Source organism: Salvelinus namaycush, chromosome 3 (genome assembly GCF_016432855.1).
Source record: "Salvelinus namaycush isolate Seneca chromosome 3, SaNama_1.0, whole genome shotgun sequence".
In the NCBI taxonomy this organism is placed as follows: domain Eukaryota; kingdom Metazoa; phylum Chordata; class Actinopteri; order Salmoniformes; family Salmonidae; genus Salvelinus; species Salvelinus namaycush.
The window spans coordinates 74020874-74046794 of NC_052309.1; the positions used below are offsets into that span (position 1 = coordinate 74020874).

General features: G+C 42.1%; 1 protein-coding gene across 1 annotated transcript; it reads left to right on the plus strand.

Annotated features, from left to right (window-relative positions):
* The first annotated feature begins 587 nt into the window (after nt 1-587).
* LOC120038016 (TRIO and F-actin-binding protein-like) lies at nt 588-25733 on the plus strand. The gene is made up of 13 exons (XM_038983962.1): nt 588-985; nt 2613-2669; nt 3262-3330; nt 3451-3540; nt 3684-3793; nt 6869-7301; nt 7980-8214; nt 8418-8529; nt 13998-14157; nt 14312-14425; nt 15380-15466; nt 23002-23202; nt 23324-25733. The coding sequence occupies exons 1-12, from the start codon at nt 980-982 to the stop codon at nt 23161-23163; spliced, it is 1635 nt and encodes a 544-aa protein (XP_038839890.1). The 5' UTR covers nt 588-979; the 3' UTR covers nt 23164-23202; nt 23324-25733.
* Nucleotides 25734-25921: the final 188 nt, after the last annotated feature.

Genomic DNA, 25921 nt, shown 5'->3' on the forward strand with positions numbered 1-25921 from the left:
TAAACTGCTTTTATAAACTGGTATAGGGCTTCTCTGTTCAATTCAAATGCAGTGTGACTTCAATGCTTTCTTTTAACATTCCTAAATTTAATTCAGACTTTGAAGTATGTCCGTGGGTTGTAGGTCTGTTTCTTTCACCTGAATCCTACTGGCGTTTCATAGAGTGAGCAGTGGGCTGCTGGGGCATGTGTTTCAAATTCTTGGCCTGGGGTGTAATCATTAGTCCAAACAGTTAGGAACGTTTTGCAACTAAAACGAGAGTTTCTATTGGACAAATGCAGGGTAGGTCACTCCCGTGTGATACCGTTTAATAAACGTTTTGCATGAGAATCGGCGTAAAATAGCCTCCCAAGATTTTACCTAGTTAGTATAAATAATCTAGCTACTCAACTAAGGAATGTCATAAATGCTTTGATGTGTATTTTAGTAGAAGCTATGTGGTCTGGAAGTAGGTGTCATTGGCTGCTTTTTTGGCAGTTTACAGTCTATATTTCAATATTAAAATGCTCTGAGCCGCCCACTGATCACTTGATTGGTTAGCTTGTTTGCTCTAACGATTCTTACAGATCCGCCCAGGAAGTGGCAAACAGGGCGAGAGTGCAGAACGAAAAACATCTTAACAAACGGCAAAAAAAAAGTTGTGAAATTGTAGCTTTCAAGAGTTGTGTGTGTCAATGATGTCTACAATCTTCAGTTTCTGATGAAATAGTTAATGGAAAATATATTTGAGCGATAAGATACAGTTCACCGACCAAGATGGGTAGAAATGGCGGGGTTTGTTTTAGTTTCTAGCCTTCCTGCTAGACAGACAAGTTTTTAAGCGAACGGATCAGCAGGTAGAAAACTGAAGCAATACTTATTCAACCCCGATCACATTGGGTACAAAATAAACTTTTTGGACGAGTAGGCTATTGCAACAATATTTTTATTTTAAGTGTTTACTTGTTTTTCTATCAACTGCCTCCTGGGTCCTACTAACATGACGGTACGTTTGCTTTGATGCCACTACTTGAATTACATTTCCATTTTTTTTTAGCCTATTACTGAACCGTGTTGCAATATTGCAAGAATGTTTAATTGTTCGCCACAACCACTAGGCAACATGGAACATTGGGGATTAAAATGGTTACATTTTAATTCGGGGAGTGGGTGTGTCTATATTCTTGTGTTTCGTGGCCTTTAATTATTTGTTTTATAGTTTGTTTTCTATACATAACGTTATATTTTTTTGCGTACCCGTGGCTGTAATTTATGCCATTGCCAAAATGTATCAGGGCTAATCAAAAATGTATTTGTAAGCGCATTAGGGTTTTCCAATTGTTTACAGTTCCAAGTGTTAATTGAATTAGAGCAACATTGAGCTCCATATATTGACTGTTTGCATGTGCAAACGAACACCTCACCCCAATCGTTTGTTTAGTTAGATCCCTTATATTTTATATAATATTTGAAATTGGCCTTTGAGGAATCTATAAATGCATGATTATTCAAACAACCTATAGTTTATTCCTTCAAATTAATAAGCAAGTGTTTAAAGGTATACTTCTGTGTGCGGGTGGGTCATCCTCATCCTGGCACTTTGTTAAACGTCTATTTGCTGAAATAACGTTAACAACTTGCCTCCGATGTTTCCTCTTGTTGCCAACTATTAGTCTATTGCGTCTAATTTCAAAATTATATTAAAGCATTTATGTAGTCTAAATGCTTTGAGAGACACACACACACACCAGTATGCTCATAGTTACTTAGATGACACATTTTATCATCATAAGTCAACTCATGGGAAGGTCGTTCTAAGTCTACCTCATGCTGTAACCATACATCTGCCTGTTAATGCTCCTCAGGCCTTGTAATGGTTTGGCTGGAACAAAGCACAGTGGTGTTTACAATGTGACAACTTATGAGTTCCAGTGAGAACAGGCAGTGATGCCAGGTAGAGGGGGAGGGTTGAAGGAGATAAAGACCAAAACTGAGGAATGTAGATGGAAAAAGTTTCCTAATCTTGATCCAGGATCAACTCCTCTGTAACGTACCTCACAGGTTTTCCCCTGTTCCCATCACCCTCAAACTGAAAGGATTCCTAGAAATAGTTGAGACTGCAGTGGTTAAATGTCAGTAACATATTAGTCCGATTTTTAAATGTATAATCCATGTTTGAACCCTAGAAGCTGTTAGTATTAGTGATGTAGCTGGTGAAACCTCTGGTCTCATTCTGACTGTAGATTTAATGACCTTGCAAATCTCTCTACATAGTGTTCTGCTCTAGTTCCCCATGTCTCCTATGTTGATTATATTACTGTTACATTAGCAATGTTTTTTTCTGTCTTCTCTCTCATCACTCAAAGGCGTGCTTTTTTTGTTTCCTGTTGTCTTTAACACTTCTTAAAACCCTCTAAACTTCCATGTCCTCACACATTTGAATGTACACGCAGGTGTTTGCCATGGTGCACTAACTGCATGAAACGCCTGCCCTCTGTTGAAATTCTACATGGAAAAATGTTGGTCTTTGTATTGTGAACATCCTACGCTGGCATCCTTTGTTCTACTTTTGTATTTGTCTCACTTCTTCAAAAGGTTCTGTTAACCTGACACTTTGTCTTCTTTCCTTGTAGCCCGACCTCCTTAACTTCAAGAAGGGATGGATGTCAAAACTGGATGAGAATGGAGAGGTGAAGTCATGTTTTTCTTCATTTCTTATGACTTTCTTTCTTGTCTTATTTAGTCAGAAGTCATGTATCACTTGTTTATCTGTTTTCTTCTTTCTTTCTAGCTCTCTTCCCTTCTGGTTTCTTGTTTGATTCCTCTCCTCCTTTCTCTCTCCCTCTTTCCCTCTCTCCTAATGAGAAAGCTTGTGCGTAAGGCGATAGCTGCAGACTATCCATGTGTTATCCCAGTAATAGCTTGGTGTGCCCAGGCAGGCACAACCGGTATGTTCTAGCAGGATAAGACTGAGTATGAAACGTCCTCATATGAGCTTGTGGCTCATTGTATCATCTATGTGCTAGGTTTGTATGTTATGTGTTTGAACTCATTTTGAATTCACAGTACAAACACTTAGATGACCCATACATCACTTTAAGCACTCTTTTTATACTTGTCATAATGTCTTAAACACTGTGTACTCCATAGGTTTCATTGGTCCATGTTAACTTGATTTGAACGATGTCTTGCTGTGAACTGTCACTTAGCTGCTTGTGTGCATTAATGTATCAGATTGGTCAAATAGTGCTGGTTTAACTGGTGGCTTGTGTGTGTTTGCAGTGGAAGAAGCACTGGTTTGTGTTGACCGATGCTGGTCTGAGGTACTACAGAGACTCTGGGGCGGAGGAGGTACGTTTTCAATGGCTTCAAAGTTATTTTGACTATTGCAATAATTGTCTTAGGAATGCATTGTGAGTTATTGATATGTGTCTGTAGTCTTACTTGTTTGTTCCTAACTGTGTCTTACAGAAGGATGATCTGGACGGGGAGGTTGACCTGAAGTCTTGTGTTAAAGTGTCTGAGTTTGATGTAGAGAAGAACTATGGATTTCAAATACAGGTGAGTGTGTTTTTCACTGTTCCAATAATTTTCTATGTTATGTGAGGATGAGTGACTGGTATTTGAATGATCTCGTTCTCCTCTTTCCCTCACCACACCCTTTCCATTTCTTACTCTACTTGTCTCTCCTCTCTGTCGGTCAGACGAGGGAGGCAGTTGTCACACTGTCAGCGATGACTGCAGGGATCAGGAGGAACTGGATTGAGGTTCTGAGGAAGAGTGTTCGGCCCAGCAGCTCTCCAGACCTTACACAGTGAGTTCCTCCTCCCTCTGTGTCCCAGCTGGCAAATACACAAGTCACATAAGGAGGCCTATTGTTTTCTTCTACTGGTGTACAGGTGGGCTACTAAGTCCTTGGGAAGTTGTGGATTACTTCAAGTCTCAATCAATTGTAATGTTATGTTGCTTACATAGTGAATCACCAGGGGTTTATTTTATGTAGTGATATTGAGTGATCGGACTGTTGCGGTGACCATATTACCGCCACACCGACAGTCGTGAGTAAAATTCCATGTGACCGTTAAGTCGTGGTAATCTCTTGTGCACATGGGACGTGCTTTGGTAGTACCCAACTTGCTAACAACCACCAGGTCCTAATGGCCTGGTGCTCAGGGCTCTATTGTCCCTCTAACCACTCTGACAGCAATGCAAACTCAATCAAAAATCACATCTAACAGTCTCATGCTTTTAAAACTCTCCTCACTGTGATCAATTTGAAGAAAGAAGTTCAACAGCAGGTTGAAGCAGAGTAAAACATGGTCGTTGTGGATGTTGGTTCAAAGTCTAACACAAGGAAATGGACAGCGCTTTCTAAGATTTATTCACAACACCCGTACTCATATTTGAGCTTATGCATAGGCCTATATGAGCCCATGCCGGAACAAAAACCCTGAATTAAAATTGATTGAGCTGTTATACAATACATAGCCTACTGCATATTACACATGGTAGAATTATTATTTTTTTTTTTTAATTTAAGATGTACACTGCTCAAAAAAATACAGGGAACACTAAAATAACACATCCTAGATCTGAATGAATGAAATATTCTTATTAAATACTTTTTTCTTTACATAGTTGAATGTGCTGACAACAAAATCACACAAATTATCAATGGAAATCAAATTTATCAACCCATGGAGGTCTGGATTTGGAGTCACACTCAAAATTAAAGTGGAAAACCACACTACAGGCTGATCCAACTTTGATGTAATGTCCTTAAAACAAGTCAAAATGAGGCTCAGTAGTGTGTGTGGCCTCCACGTGCCTGTATGACCTCCCTACAACGCCTGGGCATGCTCCTGATGAGGTGGCGGATGGTCTCCTGAGGGATCTCCTCCCAGACCTGGACTAAAGCATCCGCCAACTCCTGGACAGTCTGTGGTGCAACGTGGCGTTGGTGGATGGAGCGAGACATGATGTCCCAGATGTGCTCAATTGGATTCAGGTCTGGGGAACGGGCGGGCCAGTCCATAGCATCAATGCCTTCCTCTTGCAGGAACTGCTGACACACTCCAGCCACATGAGGTCTAGCATTGTCTTGCATTAGGGGGAACCCAGGGCCAACCGCACCAGCATATGGTCTCACAAGGGGTCTAAGGATCTCATCTCGGTACCTAATGGCAGTCAGGCTACCTCTGGCGAGCACATGGAGGGCTGTGCGGCCCCCAAAGAAATGCCACCCCACACCATGACTGACCCACCGCCAAACCGGTCATGCTGGAGGATGTTGCAGGCAGCAGAACGTTCTCCACGGCGTCTCCAGACTTTGTCACGTCTGTCACATGTGCTCAGTGTGAACCTGCTTTCATCTGTGAAGAGCACAGTGTGCCAGTGGCGAATTTGCCAATCTTGGTGTTCTCTGGCAAATGCCAAACGTCCTGCACGGTGTTGGGCTGTAAGCACAACCCCCACCTGTGGACGTCGGGCCCTCATACCACCCTCATGGAGTCTGTTTCTGACCGTTTGAGCAGACACATGCACATTTGTGGCCTGCTGGAGGTCATTTTGCAGGGCTCTGGCAGTGCTCCTCCTTGCACAAAGGCGGAGGTAGCGGTCCTGCTGCTGGGTTGTTGCCCTCCTACGGCCTCCTCCACGTCTCCTGATGTACTGGCCTGTCTCCTGGTAGCGCCTCCATGCTCTGGACACTACGCTGACAGACACAGCAAACCTTCTTGCCACAGCTCGCATTGATGTGCCATCATGGATGAGCTGCACTACCTGAGCTACTTGTATGGGTTGTAGACTCTGTCTCATGCTACCACTAGAGTGAAAGCACCGCCAGCATTCAAAAGTGACCAAAACATCAGCCAGGAAGCATAGGAACTGAGAAGTGGTCTGTGGTCACCACCTGCAGAACCACTCCTTTATTGGGGGTGTCTTGCTAATTGCCTATAATTTCCACCTTTTGTCTATTCCATTTGCACAACAGCATGTGAAATTTATTGTCAATCAGTGTTGCTTCCTAAGTGGACAGTTTGATTTCACAGAAGTGTGATTGACTTGGAGTTACATTGTGTTGTTTAAGTGTTCCCTTTATTTTTTTGAGCAGTGTATTTGGTACGTAATTGGTCTAGCCTACAGTATACTCACTTGATGAGAGATCGGTTGTGCAGCCTGAGGTAAGAAGCAGACTGCAAACTTTTTTTTCTACTTTCTCAAATCCTCAATAGCCTATAGTCTCAACATGCAGTCCATATATGTTTTGATTTCTAAGGCATTCTAAGGTTTGTATCATTCACAACTAAAGTTGCCAAATAACTTTAAATCTAGCGTATAGGACCTGTTTAAAATGATCGCTTTTAAGCTCATATGCGCACTCGCTCCGAATGGAGGAAAAATATACTTTCTATTTTATTCAGCTAAGTTAAATTATATTCTTCTTACTATAAAATCATATAATATAAAATGATGGCATGGAACTTATAATCATATCTTGTCAGCTAAATAAACAAGTGTATGGCATGGAGCATAGCCAGATAACATACAGTAGGCCAACTCATATTATGTTCTTCTGAAATACATTTTCTTCATATCATGTTTCTTTAGACCTGACTAAAATAAATAATGGATTATTGTGATGGTGTAAGTTAAATTGATTTATTACTTTATTTTTATGTAGATGTTGCAAAGGTCTGCATCAGTGGCTGGTATGCGTGGAGGCCTGGAGATGCTAAATGTGTTTGTTAATTAACGGTCAATTACCGTGAGACAGGCAGTCTTTTGCATGACAATAACTGGCTGACAAAATGTAATGACCGCCACAGCCCTATTATAATGTCACTTTATCAGTCTGACTTGGTCTCTCCCTGTCCTTCCTTTCCTCCAGACTGCCTGACAGCAGTAGTGACAAGGAGAACTCTCGCTCCCTGGCCTCCACTCGTCGACCACCTTCTCGCCACGGTGATGCTGGATCAGAAATCACCACCTCCACTGTACGCCGATTTGACTGTGTCGAGCTGTCACCAGTGCCCGTCTCCTCCAGCCCTCTGCCAGCCACTCAGAGAGAGGCAGGGGAGGGGCAGGGCAGGGAGCATGCCCAATGGCAGGAGGAGAGGAGCAGAGATGTGACCAGTAGCACATGGGAGCAGGTGCTGTCGAGGAAAGGGCCGGGTGTAGGCTCAGATCCCAGGATAAGAGCAGAGGAGGAAATTGAGAAAAAGTGGGCAGAGTTTGAGCGGCTGCCACTAAAGGAGATGAGGTCACTACTGCCAATGGGCTCACGGTCCAGCCATCCAGCCAATGAGGCGCTGCAGAGGGAGGTAGTGCGTTGGATATGTTTTTCAATTTGCAAACACAATAAATAAATGCAAATTTACTCTTCATCTAGATGATTCATCTACATATGAAGTGGAACTCTTTAACACTAGGCTTGCTCTATTTTGCATGCGGGATGGTAATCAGGCCCTATGCAGTAATACTGACCCTGTCAGTCTTCAAAATACCAAGGAGGAGGGTGTAATAGGGGCTTAGTTAGCAATACCGGTTTGCCCAGGAAAAATAAAGTAAGACATTTCCCTGGTTCTAGAACTGTGAGTTTATCAGATGTCGATAGTGGAAACACTGCTGAAAGTCTCATTCCATCTTTGAGTGATGTGTCATGTGATAACATTGTATAGTGTGCTGTTGACTACTGTGTCTTCACAGGGGTAGTTTTAGGACTCGTGCAGACCATACAATCATATCATGGGGTTGCGGGAATCTGATCCAGATGAATGTACTCTTTGCACTGTCCCTTTGTCTATGATCCATACAGTCCCTAACTTTTCCTTTGAGACACATGACCTGCCTGATGTGTGGGATTGATATGACTGCATGGAATATGGCATTCAAATCCCCCATCACTACTCGCATGCCAGTTCGGTTCAACCCAGTAATTACATACCCCGCCGCCTCTCTTTCAGTGAGCTTTACCGCCTCTCTACCTTTGTGACACTCAGGTGGCGTCTCTGAGGCAGCAGCTGGAGCGTTTGCAGGGAGGAGGATGGGGTGGGGGGAGGGTGGGGGGAGGTAGCTGTGGTCGGGAGGCTACATGCGGCCGCAGCCTTCAGGCCATGGAGCGGGCCCACAAACGGTCCCTGGAGGAGCTGCAGAAGCAGCATGCCCGCGAGACCCGAGAGCTGGAGAGGGACAGGGACCGGGTGCTGAGGGAGGAGACCCAGGACACAGCACAAGGTCAGGAGTCACAGGATCATGGGGTCAAGGGTCAAAATTGTACATAGATGTCATTAGTTCCCCAATTCAAGGACTTTTGTTGTTTGAGTCGTGTGACGTCGGAATGGAACAGTCAACACCACAGCATTTCATGGGGTAATACAATTTGTTTGATTTTTAGATCCATTAACAGCACATCCTCCCCTTTTCTCTCTGTGGTTTAGTTATGGAGACACTGAAGAAGGCCCACAGGGAGGAGCTGGAGAGAGAGGTGGAGAAGGCAAAGAGGCTTGGTGGAGGGAGTGCCAACACACAGACTCTACGCACACAGCAGCAGTGAGTGCTCAAAACACAACCCGTTCCTTACACACACCTTTACATACATAGTACATCCTTTCTTTGTATCATCAATTTAGGCGTGGGCGGTATACCGTTATTTGACTATATATCGGTGTTGATGCATGGATCGGTTCGGGTTTTTACTTCTATAATGATATTTGGTTTGTTAAATGTGATAAGCAACTCCAACATGTGTAATGTCAGTTTTTCTAGTTTACTCAGTTTGCTACTTCAGTCGTCTCTCACTCCTCCTGCTTCATGCCGCTTTCCATATCAAGCCCTGCTCCCAGTCACTCGAGAGAGCAATTGCTTAACCATGGAGTCACAAGCACTTTCTTGCCATTCACTTTGCAGTCTGCATGGTCAGATGGATGCAAGAAAATGTTGGCGACGATGTTGCTTTAAAAAAAAAAAAAAAACGTATTTGCATAATCTCTCAAGAAACTACACTGGACCTTGTGCAAACTGGAAAACGCATATCCCAAGTCCGCATTTATTATAGCTGGGGACTTTAATAAAGCAAATCTGAGGAAAGTGCCACCGAAGTTCTATCAACACATCGCCTGCAGTACTCGCACTTTAAAAACTCTCGACCGTTGTTACTCTCCCTTCCGGTAGGGCTACAAGCCCTCCCCCGACCTCCCTTCGGTAAATCAGATCACGATTCCATTTTGCTACTCCCTATAGGCAGAAACTCAAACAGGAAGTACCCGTGCTAAGGTCTATTCAATGCTGATCTGACCAATCGGAATCCTTGCTTAAAGACTTATGATCTGGGACATGTTCCGGGTTGCCTCTGAGAAGAACATTGACAAAATGCACCTAAAGGACTCAGACCATAAGAAACAAGATTCTCTGGTCTGATCAAACCAAGATTGAACTCTTTGGCATGAATGCCAAGCGTCACATCTGGAGGAAACCTGGCACCATCCCAAAAATGTCTAAAAACCTGTTTTTCTTTGCCGTTATGGGCTAATGTGTGTAGATTGATGAGGGGAATGTAACAATGTGAGAAGAGTAAAGGTGTCTGAATACTTTCCAAATGCACTGTATATACTCTGGACTTCAACATTGCTCATCCTAATATTTCTTACTTTTTAGATTTGTGTGTATTGTTAGATATTACTGCACTGTTGGAACTACGAACACAAACATTTTACAGGTTATTGAATTTAGCTCTGCCTGAAGTATCCCCTCCTATGCATTTTACCATTAAGCCTATGGTCAGGGATGGACAAAATACAATTACAAAATACCATAAATGTCAATATATCAAAATAAACTACAAAATACCTTTTTTTTTGTAATGTATGTCATTAAAATACATGTGCTTTAAAATACAAAAATGTATTCGCAATTCGCCGACCCGAATAGCAACAACATTCTCAGTAAGGGTTACAAAAACATTTTACTTGCCATGACTGTGATGCTAGTTGAGCAAGTCACTCTGAAAAAGAGTGTCCGCTAAATTACCAAAATGTATAAGTGAAAATGAACATACCAAAATAAACTGCAAAGCACACTGGATATTATTATTGGCCTTGTTTCGGGGTGGAGCTCAATAGAATAATACTCAACATGCTTTGCAATTGTTCATTTTAATATACATTTCTATTTAGTTCATTTAGCAGATGCTATAGTCAAATAACGTTTTGTCACATGCGCTGAAAACAACCTTACCGTGAAATGCTTACTTACAAGCCCTTAACCAACAATGCAGTTCAATGCAGAAAATATTTACAAAATAAACTGAAGTAAAAGATAAAATAAAAAGGTAACACAATAAAATAACCATAACGAGGCTAAATACAGGGGATACCGGTACCGAGTCAATGTGCGGGGGTACAGGTTAGTCGAGGTAATTTGTACAATTACAGTGCCTTCGGAAAGTATTCAGACCCCTTGACTTTTTCCACATTTTGTTACGTTACAGCCTTCTAAATAATAATAATTCTCAGCACTCTACACAAACTACACCATAATGACACAGCGAAAACAGGTTTTTAGAAATGTTTGCCCAGTATCGTGGGGGGGATACTTTTTTTTTTTTTTTAACAATAGTTTTCAGACCTTTTGCTATGAGACTTGAAATTAAGCTCAGGTGCATCCTGTTTCCATTGATCACCCTTGAGATGTACAGGCTTCCTTTTCATTCTGTCATTTAGGTTAGTAAATTATCAAGGAACCCACCAGGTACAACCCTAAATCCGTAAACATGGGCACCCTCATAGATATTATCCTGACCAACTTGCTCTCCAAATACACCTCTGCTGTTTTCAATCAGGATCTCAGCGACACTGCCTCATTGCCTGCATCCGGTCAAACGACCACCCCTCATCACTGTCAAACGCTCCCTAAACCACTTCTGCGAGCAGGCCTTTCTAATTGACCTGGCCCGGGTATCCTGGAAGGATATTGACCTCATCCCATCAGTAGAGGATGCCTGGTCGTTCTTTCAAAGTAATTTCCTCACCAACTTTAAGCATGCTCCTTTAAAAAAATGTAGAACTAAGAACAGATATAGCCCTTGGTTCACTCCAGACCTGACTGCACTCGACCAGCACAAAAACATACTGTGGCGTACTGCACTAGCATTGAATAGTCCCTGCGATATGCAGCTTTTCAGGGAAGTCAGGAACCAATACACACAGTCAGTTAGGAAAGCAAAGGCTAGCTTTTTCAAACAAATTCTCATCCTGTAAACTCAAAAGTTGTGGGACACTGTAAAGTCCATGGAGAATAAGAGCACTTCCCCTCTGCACTGAGGCTAGGAAACACTGTCACTACCGATAAACCCACTATAATCGAATTTCAATAAGCATTTCTCTACGGCTGGCCATGCTTTCCTCCCGGCTACCCCAACCCCGGCCAACCGCACCGCACTCACCGCAGCTACAAATCAGCTGGGCTAGACAATCTGGACCCTCTTTCTAAAATGATCTGCCGCCATTGTTGCAACCCCTATTACTAGTCTGTTCAACCTCTCTTTCATATCGTCCGAGATGCCTAAAGATTGGAAAGCTGCCGCGGTTATCCCCCTCTTCAAAGGGGGTGACACTCTAGACCCAAACTGTTACAGACCTATATCCATCCTGCCCTGCCTTTATAAAGTCTTCGAAAGCCAAGCTAACAAACAGATCACTGACCATTTCGAATCTCACCGTACCTTCTCCGCTGTGCAATCCGGTTTCCGAGCTGGTCACGGGTGCACCTCAGCCACGCTCAAGGTACTAAACGATATCATAACCGCCATCGATAAAAGACTACTGTGCAGCTGTCTTCATCGACCTGGCCAAGGCTTTCGACTCTGTCAATCACCGTATTCTTATTGGCAGACTCAACAGCCTTGGTTTCTCAAAATGAGTGCCTCGTCTGGTTTACCAACTACTTCTCAAATAGAGTTCAGTGTGTCAAATCAGAGGGCCTGTTGTCTGGACCTCTGGCAGTTTCTATGGGGGTACCACAGGGTTCAGTTCTCGGGCAGACTCTTTTCTCTGTATATATCAACGATGTCGCTCTTGCTGCGGGTGATTCCTTGATCCACCTCTACGCAGACGACACCATTCTGTATACATCTGGCCCTTCTTTGGACACTGTGTTAACAAACCTCCAAATGAGCTTCAATGCCATACAACACTCCTTCCATGGCCTCCAACTGCTCTTAAATGCTAGTAAAACTAAATGCATGCTTTTCAACCGATCGCTACCTTTTGCACACCAGTGTTTCTACTTGCACATCATCATCTGCACATCTATCACTCCAGTGTTAATTTGCTAAATTGTAATTACTTCGCTACTCCTTGCGCCATTTGCACACATTGTATATAGATTTTTCTATTGTGTTATTGACTGTACTTTTGCTTAACTTTTTTTTTGTTGCACTGCTTTGCTTTATCTTGGCCAGGTCGCAGTTGTAAATGAGAACTTGTTCTCAACTGGCCTACCTGGTGAAATATATCTATATTTTTTTTAAGTATTGTGGAGTAGCTACAATGTTGATTCATCCTCAGTTTTCTCCCATCACAGCCATTAAACTCTGTTTTAAAGTCACCATTGGCCTCATGGTGAATTCCCTGAGAGGTTTCCTTCCTCTCCGGCAACTGAGTTAGGAAGGATGCCTGTATTTTTTTATAGTGACTGGGTGTATTGATACACCATCCAAATTGTAATTCATAACTTCACCATGCTCAAAGGGATATTCAACCTCTGCTTTTTTTTTTACCCATCTACCGATATCTGCTCTTTTACGAGGCATTGGAAAACCTCCCTGGTCTTTGTTGTAGAATCTGTTTTGAAATTCACTGCTCGATTGAGGGACCTTTACAGATAATGGTATGTGATGAGGTAGTCATTCAAAAACCATGTTAAACACTGAGTCCATGCAACTTATTATGTGACTTGTTAAGCTCATTTTTTGCACCTGAATGTATTTAGACTAGCCATAACAAAGGGGTTGAATACTTAATGACTTAAGACATTTCAGCTTTTAATTTTTTATTAATTTGTTAAATTCTAAAAACATAATTCTACTTTCACATTATGGGGTATTGTGTGAAAGTCAGTGACACAATTTAATCTATTTCAAATTCCGGCTGTAACGTTGTGGAAAAAGTCAAGGAATCTGTTGCGCATTCAATGTTAATGAACATTACTTTTACGTGTGTGTGTCAGTTATGCTTTTCATTTTCAATGGGTGTGGGCAGAGGTTTCCATCTAAACCATTGTTGTACCAAAATGTCTTGTGAAAACAGAATTACTCATAACGAAGCACACCCACCCTCACCACCATTTTCACAGTTCGATTTTTTGCAAGACTGCGTGTAAACACAACATGGCTGCTACTGTTTTGATTGTGCACAGCCAGTGTCAAGTTTTCTACAGAATACCAGTAGTGTCTCCAGTTTTGCTTTTTTTGAAATATTATTTTACCCCTTTTTTTCCTCCCCAATTTTGTGGTATCCAATATATAGTAGTTAGGCTTGTCTCATCGCTGCAACTCCCTTACGGACTCGCGAGAGGCGACGGTCGAGAGCCATGCGTCCTCCGAAACACAACCCAACCTAGCCGCACTGCTTCTTGACACAATGCACATCCAACCCGGAAGCCAGCCGCACCAATGTGTCGGAGGAAACACCGTACACCTGGAGACCTGGTCAGCGTGCACTGCGGCCGGCCCGCCACAGGAGTCGCTAGTGCGCGATGAGACAAGGATATCCCTGCCGGCCAAACCCTCCCTAACCCGGACGACGCTGGGCCAATTGTGCGTCGCCCCATCGACATCCCAGTCGCGACCGGCTGCGACAGAGCCTGGGCTCGAATCTAGAATCTCTGGTGGCACAGCTAGCACTGCGATGCAGTGCCTTAGACCACTGCGCCACCCGGGAGGCCCCAGTTTTGCTTTTAATCTCAGGCGTAATATACAGTTTATGTAAATTAAATGTTTATATCCTCTCTCGTCCCCTCAGGTTAGAGACACAGGCCCTGCAGAGGGAGCTGTCCGGCCTGTCTGAGAGGTACTCCCAGAAGTGTCTGGAGCTGAACAGGGCTGAGCAGAGCAACTGGGAGAGGGAGAAAGACATCACTCGCAAGGAGAGCGAGCTGGAGCAGATGAGGAAAGAGAACCAGGTGAGCCAGGAGTCTGGAGGTCTTTATCAGCTGGTCCTGTGCATTTAGCCTACTCTACCCTAACACTTTTGTTATAGACAAGCAATGCCTATCTATATGACACATTCAGCGGTTTGTCAGTATGCTCAATACTATCAATGTTTTCACATTTCAGAACCTACAGGCCCGTTTGACAGAGGAGATCAGCCGCATGCGCTCCATCGTCACGGGCCAGGGGTCGGAGGGCGTTTCCCACGACAACCAGGACAGGCCGTCCTGTGAGCTGGAGGTGGGTCAGGAGGACGGGAGGAGATAAGTTGAAGAGAGCCCCTCAACTATAACATGCCTCTCTACCTACAACAATGACATGGGGGGCACTTGTCTCATATTTGAATAGAAAGGGAAGGGTTTATGAAAGGCAGCGTGCAGTTGGTTATTATGTAGGGCAATGCCTTGAAGAATGTGTGTGTGGTGGTTGACTGCACACTGAAACACACTGCCCCCTGTTGGATGCTGTGCCCCATGGAGACACCAAAGGTGTTTTCAACACAAGTGAATTTGTTAAAGGGTGACTGCACTTCCTGATTTGGTTTCGTTTTTTAATTTTGTTCATTTAAGAAATGCTAGCGCCCATGACTGAATTCAACCGAGAGGTGGTTTGATGTGGGTGTCGTGTGTGTGTGTTCGCAGGTGGGAAGAGTTATTTATTTTGCCATTTAGCTTCAGTCGGCTATTGTGCGACCGTGGCAAAATTGGTTTGACTTTGGATAGCCTACCTCCGGGGCTAGATGAATTTCTACAATTTATATTTGGAGGTTAAGTCATTGAAATTTGAAGCTATTGGACATATTTTCCCATGTACATTGTGTAATTTACCGATGGTCCCTAACTAGTCAACCCAAAGTTACCACAGGCATTACAATCGGGTTGGTGCAGCTGTACTGCGAATTGATGATTACTTGCGCGTTGCCAGATGTGGGCAGGATTGAAACAAACCCAACCTTCATTTACGCTGAGTTGCGGTCACGACAACAAGTCTCACAAAACTCTGTTTTGGACGAGACTGACTTTATTACCAAAATTATCCTATTTACACTTTGTAGTCAATTATGACATTAGAATACATGTTTCTTCTAAATAATACGTTTTTAGGGACAGTTGCTCTTTGTCTGCTCAGTGTCTTAGATGTTTGGTTGATCACTCTTGTTAGCTTGTAATAATATTATATTTTGTTTTGTCACAGGTTCTTCTCAGGGTGAAGGAGAATGAAGTGCAGTACTTGCACAAGGAGATCAGCTGTCTGAGGAACGAACTTCAGTTCCTGAACACGGTACTGGTTCACTGTGTATTTGTGTGCAGGCATAAAGGTCTAATGTTTTCATCTTTAGACGGTTTGGCTGACAACGTCACAAATTATGTCTGTGTGTGTATTGATGTGGCCGGAAGGCATGCATTATAATTCTGAAAGATCAGATGACTAGGGGCATGTCCATGTAAAAGGACCCATAAGCACCAACTTGAAGTTTATAGGAGCATCAAATTGGGTGTCAAAAGAAAGATAAGAATCTATATTTTTGGGAAATGTAGGCATAAACCAGGTTTCCATCCAACCTTTATGTGAGTAAAAAAAAACATTCACGACAGGCCTGATGGAAACATCATTTTTTGGTAAACTTTCCAAATGTCGATACAACAAAATACACTAGACAAGGTGGCATCTTTTTGTGTCTGTAAAATGACAAGAAATGTCAGTGGAAAAGCTTTTATGCGCAAATATTGCTATAATAACCATCTTATGGAAGTAAACCTGGAGTCATGTGATGATGTTGTGTGGTCTTCCTACTACGACTCATCAGGAAGCATGCTGTTTAGTAGATTACAGATTAAATAAATGATGAACTTCAAAGGGTGGTGAAAATACAAGGTGTTGAGCTTTATGCTTGTTTCCAATATTGAGGGTCTTGTTCTGATGACATGATTATCGATGCTTGGCTGTTTGACAAATAGAAATTCTCACTCTTTTGTCCATAATAATCTCATAATTTAGGGTAATCTGCGAGCTATTGGCTAGAGCAAAAACTTTTTGTGAGAACCATCAGTAGAGTTGAAAATGTGATGGAAACTCATTTAACTTGTATTTTGTATTCGGTACCGCAAAATATATTTTTATGTGCATTACGTCATCACGCACACAGTCTGTTATCCGCAACAAGTCAATTTGATGGAAACACTTCTCTGATGGGAAAATGTGCATACTGTCTTTTTTTATGCATATTTTTGCATATTCACATGAAAATCTGTCGCCAATTTGATGGAATCCTAGCTAATGATATTTTTTCAACCGTTTTCCAACTTAAAAATGTGGCATAAGTGAAGGCTTTGATTTGTGGATTAACAGATGGAAAAGGGGTCTTTTAATACTTTTTCTGGTAGATGTTTTCTAAGGTATTAGAAATATATCATCAAAACACAGAATGTTGAAGTAAAGACCCCTGCCAACTAATATCAACACTTTATATTTCATTTCTGGGAAATTGTTTACCTTCTGTAAGTCTAGGAATTATTGCTTTGTAGTTTCATTACCAAAAACTAAGATATTTTCTCATTTCTCTCCCTCATGAGCAGGGAAGATAATGAAAGTTCATACAGTTCATTTGAAAAGTATTCTGACCGCTTGACTTTTCCCACATTTTGTTACGTGACAGCCTTATTCTAAAATTTATAATATTTTTTTTTAATCTTCAATTATACGCACAATACCCCATAATTGTATGCAGTCATTGTAAATAATAATTTGTTCTTATTAACTGACTTGCCTAGTTAAATAACTTTTTTATTTTTTATTATATTTTATTATTGATTATTTTTTTGCAAGTGTTATAAAAAATATATAAAAAACGGATTTACTTAATTATTCTGACCCTTTGTCATGCGACTCGAAATTGAGCTCAGGTGCATCCTGTTTCCATTGACCATCCTTGAGACGTTTCTACAACTTGATTGGAGTCTACCTGTGGTAAATTCAATTGATTGGACATGATTTGGAAAGGCACACACCTGTCTATATAAGGTCCCACTGTTGACAGTGCATGTCAGAGCAAAAACCAAGCCATGAGGTCGAAGAAATTGTCCGTAGAGCTCCGAGACAGGATTGTGTCGGCACAGATCTGGGTTAGAGTAACAAAAAATGTCTGCAGCATTGAAGGTCCCCAAGAACACAGTGGCCTCCATCATTCTTATATGGAAGAAGTTTGGAACCACCAAGACTCGTCCTAGAGCTGGCTGCCCAGCCAAACTGAGCAATCGGGGGAGAAGGGCCTTGGTTATGGAGGTGACCAAGAAACAGATGGTCACTCTGATAGCACTCCAGAGTTCCTCTGTGGAGATGGTTGTCCTTCTGGAAGGTTCTCCCATCTCTGCAGCACTCCACCAATTAGGTCTTTATGGTAGAGTGGTCAGACAGAAGTCACTCCTCAGTAAAAGGCACATGATAGCCAGCTTGGAATTTGCCAAAAGGTACCTAACGGACTCTGACCATGAGAAAAGATTCTCTGATGAAACCAAGATTGAGCTCTTTGGCTGAACTCCAAGCGTCAATTCTGTAGGAAATCGGGCACCATCCCTACGGTGAAGCATGGTGGTTGCAGCATCATGTTGTGGGGATGTTTTTCAGCAGCAGGGACTGAGAGACTAGTCAGGATCGAGGCAAAGATGAACGGAGCAAAGTATAGAGAGATCCTTGATGAAAAGCTGCTCCAGAGCACTCAGGACCTCAGACTGGGCCAAGGGTTCACCTTCCAACAGGACAACGACCCTAAGCACACAGCCAAGACAACGCAGGAGTGACTTCGGGATTAGTCTCTGAATGTCTTTGAGTGGCCCGGACTTGAAACCGATAAAACATCTCTGGAGAGACCTGAATATAGCTGTGCAGCGACGCTCCCCATCCAACCTGACTGAGCTTGAGAGGATCTGCAGAGAAAAATGGGAGACACTCCCCAAATACAGGTGTGCCAAGCTTGTAGAGTCATACCCAAGAAAACCCAAGGCTGTAATGCTTCAACTAGGGACTGAGTAAAGGGTCTGAATACACCTTGGAATTTTTTATAATTTTTATTTTTTTATCCCATTTTCTCCCCAATTTTCGTGGTATCCAATCGCAACTCCCGTACGGGCTCGGGAGAGACGAAGGTCGAAAGCCATGCGTCCTCCGAAGCACAACCCAACCAAGCCGCACTGCTTCTTAACACAGCGCGCCTCCAACCCGGAAGCCAGCCGCACCAATGTGTCGGAGGAAACACCGTGTACCTGGCCCCCTTGGTTAGCGCGCACTGCGCCCGGCCCGCCACAGGAGTCGCTGGAGCGCGATGAGACAAGGATATCCCTACCGGCCAAACCCTCCCTAACCCGGACGACGCTATGCCAATTGTGCGTCGCCCCACGGACCTCCCGGTCGCGGCCGGCTGCGACAGAGCCTGGGCGCGAACCCAGAGACTCTGGTGGCGCAGTTAGCACTGCGATGCAGTGCCCTAGACCACTGCGCCACCCGGGAGGCCCTCACCTTGGAAATTTGATATTTTATTTTTTTACATTTGCAAAAAAAAATCTACAAACCTGTTTTTGCTTTGTCATTATGGGGTATTGTGGGTAGATTGAGGAAAATGCATTTTAAAATAAGGTTGTAATGTAACTGTCGGAAAGGTCAAGGGATTTGAATACTTTCCGAATGCACTGTAAGAAGCAAGTAATGGTAGACATGTCAATTAGTTAGTGATTTTACTGATATCAATTTTGTTTGAATTAAGTGGTTTATTCTCGTTATTACAAAAAAAATCTTTAACGGAATTACTGCAACTGAATTTGCTACAATGGGAAATCTGAAGTCACAAATAGGGCTGTTGCGGTGACCATATTACCGCACCTGCAGTCATGAGTCATGACCTCAGTAAAATTCCACGTGACCGTTGATTCACAATCTTCTTCTGATATGCAATCTAGACGTGCTTTGGTAGTACCCAACTTGATAACAACCATCAGGTCCTAATGGCCTGGTGCTCAGGGCTCTATTGTCCCTCTAACCACTAACATCAATGCAAATGCAGTCAAAAATCACATCAAACACTTATGATCAAAACAGTAGGCCTATTATACTTTTAAATCTCACCTCACTGTGATGATCAAGTTCAGCTGCAGGTTGAAACCGTGCAAAACATGGTCATTGTGGATGTTGATTCAAATCCTACACAACGAAATGGACAGCTCTCTAAGGTGATGAGATAATCAAAACACCCATATGCATATTAGAGTTTATGCATAGGCTGAATTATGATTGTGTCATTATACAATACATAGCCTACCGCATATTACGCATGGCAGAAAAAAAAACATAAAACAAACAAAACCGATGTCCAAAGACAATGTTCTAGCCTATACTCCAAAATTATACACATTTGAGTAATCACCTTTGAGTGTGGACTGTGTTATTATGCCTACTGGATGGACTGGTTACCTTATGCTATTCTCCAACATTTATATCCACGAGTCTGAGAGAGAATGAATATCCCTAGGCATGCAGTTGGTTCATTGATTGTGCAAGGTGATTTTGAATAGCCTAGTAATGGGTATTTAAACAAAAATATTTGAATAATTAATTGGGTGAAATAACCTTTTTTTAGCTATACAGAATATCTCACCCCCATGTGTTTCCATCTCCTACGCTCTCTCCTTTATTCCTTTCTCGAGCTCGCAGAGGGACTGTCAACAGTTTAATCAAATATGTTTTGTTGCGAAAACATGTTACTATCGATGTTCCCGAACAGATTTAACTTGGTTTCCCAAATGTAAGCACTGGCTAGCTGCAGGAACAGTGTTGGGGAGCCCATGGTATGGGTAGCTGCAGGGATAGGGAGCCCATGGCATACAGAGTTTGGGCAGAATATCACCTGTTTCTCAGTGAGAGCATGCTCCTCAAACAGTGTGAAGCATGGAGTGAAGGAAGTGTTCTGTTATTTATTTCTCAGCTGCTCATATTAAGCACATGCTCTGCTATAAAACCGAAGTAGCCTACCCGTCATCACTGGCGGGAAAGCGCGCAGCCTCCATTCACTATTCAAGTGCATACAGATGTCATGTCTTTTCCCCCTGTTCCTTCCCATTTGATAATGTGCCATTCTAAATTAAACTAATTATACATATTAGTAAAGACGAGATTCAATTTAGAATAGTCTGATGGGTGAAAATATGATCACTTGAGAGAACAGCTGTGCAGACTGAGGCCAGGAACAGAGCACACGCTTTTTTTGCTACTTTCTCAAATCGCCTATAGTCTCATCATGCAGTCCATATGTTTTTATTTCTAAGACATTCTAAGGTTTGTATCATTCACAACTAAAGTTGCCAAATATCTCTAAATCTAGCATAATAGCCAGATAACATACCAGCCAGCCCAACTCATTATGTTCTTCTGAAATACATTATCTTCATGTTTCTTTAGACCTGACTAAAATAAATAATGGATTTTTTGTGATAGGGTATATTCAATTTATTTATTAGTGTAGATTTTGCAAAGGCGCGCATCAGCGGCTTGTATGCAGCTTGGAGGCCTGGAGATACTAAGCGTGCATGACAATAACCTGCTGAAAAAATGTCATGACTGCCACAGCTCTGGTCACAAACCAGTTGGGTCACCTACTACTGTCTTCCCTTCCACTGGCATTCTATGTTCAGCTCATAACTGTTTTACTTTTGTCTTTCTGTTGTCTGGTGGTCAAACCAAGCGTGTTAAAAATGTCTGTCTGGACAAGCCCTCTGTCTCGTTAATGTCACCTCTCCCAGCTCTTACTTACACCTACCCATGAGCCCCCTCTCTTTCCATTAACTGTAACCAGCATCCTCACCCACTGAGCACCGACCCGACACGGGACGTCGAAATTTGGTCAGTCTACCCTAGCCTTGATGTTAACGTCCGCAGATAGGTTCCAATTTGGTCCGGCCCATCATAGACGTATGTTTCACAAGTTCGGATAGTACAGTGAGTAGAACACAGTAGAGTGTAGTGAAATACAATACAGTAGTACAGTACATTTATTTTAAAATGTTATTTAACTAGGCAAGTCAAATTCTTATTTACAATAACGGCTAACACCGACCAAACCCAGACAACGCTGGGTCAATTGTGCGCCACCCTATGGGACTCCCAATCACGGCCAGTTGTGATACAGCCTGGAATTGAACCAAGGTGTCTGTAGTGATGCATCTAGCACTGAGATGCCTTAGACCGCTGCGCCACTCGGAAGCACTTGTGAAACGACATCCATATCCATAATTATGCATTTTTGTGTAGTATAGATCAGGGACCTATGATGTAATTTCGTTATTGTAATTCAGTTACCAGGTGTAAATCCTCTTCACTTACTGTAGTTCAATAACCAAAATAAACTCAAGGTGCCGTGTCATAGATGACACCTCATTCTTTCTGCAGACATCTTTGAATCTTAATTCGGAGAAGATATTTAAGAGTTTTTGGAAAACGTGGTCGCATATAAATCTGAGGGAGTTTTTACCACAATTCCTTTACTAACTTCGCATCTGCACAGTTCTTCCACTAAATTAGTTTATGTACAGTTTTCAGTGGAAATTGTGCATAGAGTTGTTGATAAGAGAATTATGTTCTCCAGGTACATAACCCAATTTAATTATATTACTCAGTCTGCAAACCAGAATTTGTAAGATCCTGGTTGAATGAAACAGACGGAGGCCCAGCTAAAATAGTCAAAGGTTTATTCACGGGAACGTTCTGAAGTCAAGAATACAAAACAATTCATTTTATACTGACTTCCCACGCACACACATTCACACAACCATACGCATGCACACAATGTCCTGCTACGCACACACGGTCTCACTACCCAGCCGACAGAGATTAGGGAGACCTTGTCCTTGAGACGTACTCCTCGTTCTCTCCCAAATCTCTAGTCAGGTCGGCACCGAGCTCAGACAGTCTGTTTAAAATACCATAAAGACATATTGTTTTACCCTAATTCTGACTAGGACTACACATTTATTGATTATGATTTTATACATTCTAATCAATTCCATACAATTATATGTTTCAGGGCGGAATATTCTAATCATTCAAACGGGTAATTCCCAAATAACAGTTGTATGGTTGGTTAAACTTTGAAATTAATGGTTTTTGTTTGACATACATTTTAAAGTGAGAAGAACCCTTACCGTGGAATTAGCAACAACAAGCTGCCATGTGGGGAATCACAGGTGGCTCGTTATATCTTATTGATACAATATTTTGTTTTGACTGATGTCTATGCTAAAATGGCTCGAATTCGTTAGCTAGCTAGCCAACAACTGTAACAATGCATTTGAGAGACATTTTGAGACGAGAGTTTACATGTTGTCAACAGTCTAAGCCAGGGGTAGGCAACCCTGTTCCTGGAGTGCCGCAGGTACTGCAGGATTTTGTTCCAACTAGGCACCACACTTGACCAACTGAGCTAATTGATCAGCTCGGTGATTGCCTAAATTCAACACTCCTGGTCTTCAGGTCAGTTCAATCAAAAACAGTGTTGCCAACCCTTTCTGTTTTGCCCCATAGCTGCACACGTGTTGGTTTTGTTTCTAAACAATGTGTAGGTGGAGACTACTTTAACGCTTCACACAAACTGGAATGTCAATCTACAAGTTAGCAAAGCTGTCTTGTGTGGTTGATGGTTCCAAGTCAATCACAAGAGCAAAGCAACAAGTCCTCAGGCTATTCTGTCCATCCTGACATTGTATGTCTGCCCAGAGTGGAAGAGGTATACTTTGTCCATCTGATAAACCTCTGTCTGTGTGCCCTTACCCCTATAGGAGAAGCAGTCGGCCTGTGAGCGGTATAAAGAGGTGCATGGGGAGCTGAGTGGTATGAAGAGCAGGAGCGAGCGGGAGATCCAGAGCCTTAGGGAGCACCTGAGATTGGCCATGGTTGCCCTGCAGGAGGGCCAGAAACTAGGCAACAGCCTGGAACACTGAGAGACCGCCACAAGGGCTCTGGCTCAGAGACACAGAGAGGTATAGACGTAGCTCAATATTAAAAGCTACATAGTCATGCTCACACAGCTTTTAAATAGTTGATTACATCGATCTTCTATGATGAAACTGTGATTGCCTAATATTTGTTTTGTTTTTCTAGTTGTGTGGGCACAATGGTGACTGAAATAGGAGAGGAGCAGTAGTCTTCGCACCAGAAGATGCCGGCTCGGGGGACCACGATAGTGCCTTAGCTTTCAATCATTCAGCCGATGAGCGGCATAAACTAGTATCAGCTGATTGGTCATATTACACTGGGTCGCGCAAATTTTAATCTGCACTTTTAAACTTTTTCTATTGTTGATATGCGAGAGTGAGTGAATGAAAATATTGGTCTGAGAAACTGGATTATTTGTGGAAAGACTGTTGCTGTGATGTATTTGTGACCTGAAACAGCACTGGATTACCTTTCTCTGCATACCTACCTACATGTAGACCTACTATTTACATGTTGACAGTAGCCAACATATAAACAGTTGGTCTACATGTTGGCTACTGTCAAAAGCTGAATAAGGAAGCAGGATATAATTCTCGCCAAAAACCAAACTATTTTCATTTGAGAGCATGGATTTGTACATACTAATGAGTCATTCCATGCCATTTCAGCAAGCCATGACACCCACCATCTCAGATTGTTCTGAAATAGTTTCTATAGTTGGCAATGGGTAAGATTGACATTCCTGAAACATTTTGTTGAAACTTAATTTGATCTCTGAGAAAGCTAAGTGATTGCACCCAAATTGGCAATTTTTTTATTTATAGGATTCAGATAATATTCATTAAATATAGTATCCAACATCCGATTTGGACCAAACTTCTTCCTACTAATGAGTAAGACATGAGAAATCTCATAACATTGTCAAAACCCACCACACCCCATGCCAATCCAACCCCAACAACCAGTAGACAGTATCAGTTATCTATGTTTTAACAAGTAGTATGAAGCTGCGGCTTGGAGTGCTTCTTCTCCATACTATGTCATGTATTCCCTATGAATCTGGTGATGGATTTTTCTCTCCCCACGTTCAGAGAAATGAATAATTGAAGTCACTTGAGTTATTTACCATAAAGTAGTTTGAAAGTACTAGGTTTTGACCACTAGATGCCGTGGTCCTGCTATACTGCCGCACTCTTATCAATTTTGCTGGTCTCTTGTGTTTATTAAATGGTTCACAACATTTCCTTTGCAACTTTGTAAACAAAACCAATAGATTTGGCTCATTATGAAAATACATTGTGTGGTCATCCTCCAAATTTCAAGCCAGTCCTCTATGAAAGCAATTCAATTTGTCATTTTATGCTTAATGTGTCCAGGAAACGGACCCCTTGTGTGCGGTTTATTCCCTTCAAAAGGTTTGGATTAGTTCCTGTTAGACCGTTCCCGGTGAACAAGACAACCATTTAAGCTATAGCAGTTCTAATGGTTTCAATGTTATGGTCTTCAGTGGTATAAGTCCCAAACATACAAAGTATTGTGTTTTGTATTGGGTTGGAATTAATGCTAAATGTCACTAATCGCAATGCTGTTTCCTAATAATTATAATTTTATTGAAAAACATGACTGCAATGTATTTTATTAGGGTTGTCACATTTTAGTCCCTAGCCCATTTCTCCATCTAAGTTTTGGACATGTAGAAAAAGTATTCATATGAGAATTGCACCATAGGGAAAGCCCTCTCAGAAAGCTGCCACTTGTTGGAGTATTCAAAGAACTTGTTGAACATAACTGAAACTATACTGGTTGTTGGGGTGGTATTGGCATTTTTTGGGGTCTTACTCATTGGTAGGAAGAAGTTTAGTCCAATTTGGGCGCAATCAATTAGATCATGAGATCAAATTATATTTAAAGTAAATGTTTCAGGAATGCTAATCGTATCTCTGACTTAACTACAGAAACAATTTGAGACGGTGGGTTTCAATCCTTTTTCTTGTGCTTTTTGAGGTGGAACGACCTTAATGTTGTATGTCAACAATGGTTGCTCTCGGTGATTGTTGTCATTGTACGCATTTTACTTCGCAAACATATTTGTCGCTTTATTCAGTGTAATATCATCTCACAATGTGGGTGTCTCTTGTGAACAAACTTTATAACTATTTACAGTTGGGATTGATACAGAGAAAGTGGTTTGGTACTGTAAAATCCCGGGAAGCCAAATTGGAAGTCGCACTCATTCCTCTAGTGTGTAGATACAAGTCATCTGAATGTGTGCTTTTTGTTTTATATAGTGCCTTCTGTGACTGGAGAATTGCTTGTAGAAGTTCGATGAAATGTCTTCTCGCAAGGATTCTTGATTTTTTGATGAGGCTAAGAAGATGCATGTTGCGATCCTCTCCCAACATTGTGTAGGCATGATTGATTGTGCCACAAAAATGTCTAGTGTTGCGTCAATGAGCCAATGTTTTTTGTGAGATGATAAAGTAGACAGTCTTTTGACAATGTTTTTAATATTTAATGTAGGGCATGCGAAATCTTTGTAAAGTACCATCCTTTTACAAGCAATAAAATGCATGTTAATACAGCCGTGTGAATCATCCATATTCAGCTGATTTACACTAGTCTCAGTTAGAACTGTACTAGGCCTAACTCGTAATGGTATGTAGGCTAGTCTAATGGCAGTAGTGAGGTCGGGCACTGATGTTGGGTGATTAGTCCTGGCTCGCAGTCAGTGTTCCAATTCATCCCAAAGGTGTTCGATGGGGT

Coding starts and splice junctions, on each gene's coding strand:
- LOC120038016 (XM_038983962.1), top strand. Junction 3,794..6,868: donor AGCTCTCCAGACCTTACACA/GTGAGTTCCTCC, acceptor CCTTTCCTCCAG/ACTGCCTGACAGCAGTAGTG. Junction 8,530..13,997: donor ACTCTACGCACACAGCAGCA/GTGAGTGCTCAA, acceptor TCGTCCCCTCAG/GTTAGAGACACAGGCCCTGC.